Source organism: Etheostoma spectabile, chromosome 17, assembly GCF_008692095.1.
Source record: "Etheostoma spectabile isolate EspeVRDwgs_2016 chromosome 17, UIUC_Espe_1.0, whole genome shotgun sequence".
Classification (NCBI taxonomy): domain Eukaryota; kingdom Metazoa; phylum Chordata; class Actinopteri; order Perciformes; family Percidae; genus Etheostoma; species Etheostoma spectabile.
Genome location: NC_045749.1, coordinates 17,432,900 through 17,437,125, shown reverse-complemented (window position 1 = coordinate 17,437,125; position 4,226 = coordinate 17,432,900). Strand labels below are relative to the sequence as shown.

The following is a 4,226-nucleotide window of genomic DNA, read 5'->3' as shown; positions in this document are numbered from 1 at the left end:
TTTTTTTTTTTTTTTTTCTCCCCATAAACAACATGGTGATGACATTTTACAAGATGGATTTAAAGTGAAATAAGCAATCCTAGGGAAAACATATGCTGGATGAACTGCAAACTGTTTTAAAACTATAAAGAAAGAAGACAAAATGCAATCTGTGCTCCATACTTGATCATTTTGTTCTGTAAGTGCATATTTACATCTGGGTCCTATAGCCAGAAACAATAGAAAACTGTTTTGTTAATATGTGATGTCATACCATTGTACTGTTTCATAAAGATCTGGAGGAGAAGGGAAAAGGTGGCCTCAAATGTTGCATTGATGTTCTTGGGGTGTCTGTTATTAATTTGTGTTTTCTTTCACCTTTAGTCTAAATGTGAACATTGTGAAATTCATTGCGGGTTTACAGCAGAAGACAGATGTGGGTAAAGAGAAACTCAAAAGCTTGAGTTCATTCTCAAACATAACTCAGTGCATCACACATACAGAAAACTGAAATACTAAGCTCCACTGTGATTATGCGGGAAGGCAAACTCGAACTTGCAACATTTTTGTATAGATGCACAGCAGGAAGAATGCGTGTTCTAAACATCTCATATTTGAGAATTAAATTTTATTTGAAGAAGATTATTATACTGGTGGCTTTTATTAACTGTTTTTTTCTTTAGTCAAACTTAACATGTGGATAGAAAGCCTTTTCTGGGCGCCCGGATAGCTCAGTTGGTGGAGCGGGCGCCCACATATAGAGGTGTATTCCTCCACGCAGCGGGCCCGGGGTTTGACTCCAACCTGTGGCCCATTGCTGCATGTCATTCCCACTCTCTTTCCCCTTTCATTTCTTCAGCTGTACTGTCAAATAAAGGCCTAAAAATGCCCCAAAAAAATCTTTAAAAAAAAGAAGCCATATCTAACCCTTACCCTGTGTTTTTTCCTGCTATTTTTTTAGGAAAGGAACTCACAAAACATACAGTCAATTCATCAATCAATTTCAAACTGGACTTTGTAGCAAAGTGACAAAGTATGGTAATAAACTTTGACTCAAGGTGGGAAGCACATGTCTTGTCAAACTTCCCTCCAGTCACTTCTAACTGCCCTCAGTTTCAGTAGAAGTGGCAAATGGTATGTGCTGGCATTCAAAACATCTGTGCAGCCTGACTACTGGTGGCAAGGCCCCAGAGACCTGCTTGCCTGCCTGCACCAGCCCCTTTTGAACTGCAGATCCAAATACACTGCACTTATTGGAATGGCATGTAGCTGCTATTCTGAAGGGGGATCCTCTGCTACGCCTTTGATGTCCACCACTGTGTCCAAAGCAGGCAAGCCATTCTCTCGACTCTCTGTTTTCCATTTAAACAAGATTTTTTTCTATTCAGGAGAGGGATTTTTGAAGTGAAGCAGACAAAGTACAGACTTGCATGGTTTAGACAGTTATGCTGTGCCTGGAGTAAGTAACTAAAGACTACAATATACTGGGAACCACTTGTTAACAGAAAGCATAATGAAGTATGCCAGTGTGATGCATTTCATAAGCATAGAAGCGGAACATTATTATATAGAGTGTTTTTTAATTGAGGCATGTGATCTTAGATATTTGTGAGATCATTTGGGAAGCTTTGTTAAGGATAAAGCGGTATAAAAGACTCAATGAAATATGATATTGGTTATATCGTTCATCAAAGGTGTTGAATTACTCCACCCTGCTCATCACAATCTGCTGCCAGTTACCCTACTGGCATTCTTTAGAATAATACGTAAGCTGTCACTCAGACCAGATTTACTCACCCTGCTTTTTGGCACACATGTGCATCAGATGGGCACATTGAAGTTAAGGTCAGGGCCTGAGTTTACCAAACATCTCATTACTCCCAGGGCTCATGACAACCATAGCTGTAAAATGAAATGACTGGTGACCCTTTGTGGGTTTTCTTTGGATTGTATTCAACACATTTACAACACTGGTGGGCTGATATAGAAAGTGATGCAGGAAAAAATCATTTTGAATGTAAATAGGCTATAGTAGTCTAACTGTCATGTCCGGGCTGAGCTGTGCTTTACGCGCCATTTGGCCACCACATCAAGGATTATGCATGCGCACAACCAAATATGTGTTTAAATGGTCTTAGGCGAGCTGTTAGGATTCAGACAAATAATCCATGACACCAATGAGATCTTGTTTGTCATTTTCAGTACCAATATTGTTCCACTTGTGACTAAACTGAATGTATCGACTTCAAAGGTGACAACCACTATAAGATGCGCGCTCTTCTCCATGCCTCGGGGCTCAGTGAACTGTCACCCACGCTGAAGCAGCAGCAGCATCCCCGCTTGGTGCATATGTTGACACAGCGACCTGGCCTTTGAAGCGGACAATAAAAAGTCTCACGAGGGCTAATCACATTACGCGCCATTTGTCTCGCTGAAGTGAAGTGTTACAGCACCTTCCGTAGGAGCGTTTTAATCAAAGACTGAGACAAGGCTGCTGCTGCACACATGTCAACAGGAGAGGCAGACCTCCCATAAAGAGCCTCCGGCCGAGTGTCTTCCTCTGCGCTACGACGCGTCTGCGTGCCCAGTGCGCCTCCGGGGACTACCAAGGTTACTTGAGGTTGTTTCGGGGAGTCCTCATTGTGCTGTAGAGTGGCATTTCTTTTAATATTCAACTGTGTTGAGATGACTTGATCGGCTTACATAAGTGGGAAATCTGCCATAATCTGATCGAAGTTAATTTGTAGTTTTTAAAGATTGCGATGGTCCTGTTTACAGGACTTAGCAGAACGTATCTGATCTGCAACCGGCCGGACACCAGCTTGGGGAGGGTTGGGAGGGACGAAAGAGTTAACCAGGGGGAGGGAGCCTGCACAGGGGCGTTTAGTATAAAACCACCTCAAGAGCGCACATCAAGCACAGCGTGTGTTTGGGTAAAAGCCGTAGTTTGATATGGTTTCACTTGTTTTCTTGCAAAAGGACTCGTTACGCACGCCAGTCCATGTCTTCATTTTTTTTATAGCTAAAGGATGAAAACTGTTTTTGAAGAAGACAGAACTCCACCGTGAAGTCTAGGAAAATCTATTTTTAACTACCTGTACTCTTTTCTCCAAAGGTAGTCTCGTCGAATAACGTTGGGTGGCGCAGAATGTGGACAACACAAGAAATGCGTAAAAGGGCTCAAGTGGAAGTGAGGAAAAGTGAAGTGTGAGGCTGAGAATGACACCAAGGGCCAACTGGGCTGCAAGTTTCCTGAGCTTGGAGATTTGACAAGGTCGCAAGAACAGAGGAACGTGTTAATGCTGCGCGCTGGATCACTCTTGCAGTATTGAAAATACTGTAGTAATTGGCAGATCCGCGCATTAACTCATGTACTATTTTGCTCCAAAATCTGAAGATATGAACAATCAGTAAAAGAGGATCGATCTTAATTTAGAACATAGTTTACAACGAAACCCCCAGTGGATTCAAATAAATTCCCAACACTTTTTTTCCCCCAAAATTATTTGACTCCGATCCTTTTCCCTTCATTATTGCAATTCTGATTCCCGAAGTGGCTCCGAAGTGGTGTTGCGGCTCCTCGTCCCCGGCCGATCCGGAGATTGGAGTCTCTGCACCGGGAGGAGGCGGAGTCGGAGCCCCGGCCACACCGCAGGCTCCCAAGAGCGGCCGCGTCAAAAGGATGGTGCGACTGGCGGCGGAACTGCTGCTGCTCCTGGGACTTCTTCTCCTTACCTTGCACATCACGGTACTACGGAGCAGTCCGCTGCCCCAGGGAAATGAAACTCTGATCCTGGATCAGGACACCGCACTTACAGAGGTGAGTTAGGAAATCTATTAGTAGCGATGTGCTTTCCAGAAGGGAGAAAGGGATTTCTTAGGGGAAATTTGATGGGAAAGGTGATATCTAATCTTATTTGGTCACAGATGGGTTTGATAAAATGCTGATTTGAGCCATGGCCCAAGCTGAATAAAGTATATATTCCCTAGGAACTCTGTGAGTCTTTGGCGGTTGTTGACATCCATTGGGATGGGGTCTCCCCAGGGTGTCCCCCGGGAATGGCAGGGAGCCAGCAGAGGGATGGAAGATGAGGCAGGGTCAGAGATCAGCCCCCTGCACCAGACCCACCACCCTATTGTTGGGGGTTAAATGCTAGCTGCAGGCACTTCTCTGTCATCATGGGCTCATCACTGTTATCCAAGTTTTCAGTTGATGAGGCGGAGGGTCAGAGCTGAACCCATGAAGC

The 4,226-nt window shown here is 44.1% G+C and overlaps 1 protein-coding gene across 2 annotated transcripts in view; it reads left to right on the top strand.

Annotated features, from left to right (window-relative positions):
- The first annotated feature begins 2,876 nt into the window (after positions 1-2,876).
- The window catches only part of ism1 (isthmin 1), a 12,381-nt gene continuing 11,031 nt past the window's right edge, over positions 2,877-4,226 (top strand). For both annotated transcript variants that reach the window (XM_032540571.1, XM_032540570.1), the window contains exon 1: positions 2,877-3,799. In XM_032540571.1, coding sequence (XP_032396462.1) covers positions 3,662-3,799 — 138 coding nt within the window. In that variant the 5' untranslated portion in view covers positions 2,877-3,661. The remainder of the gene's footprint in view (positions 3,800-4,226) is intronic.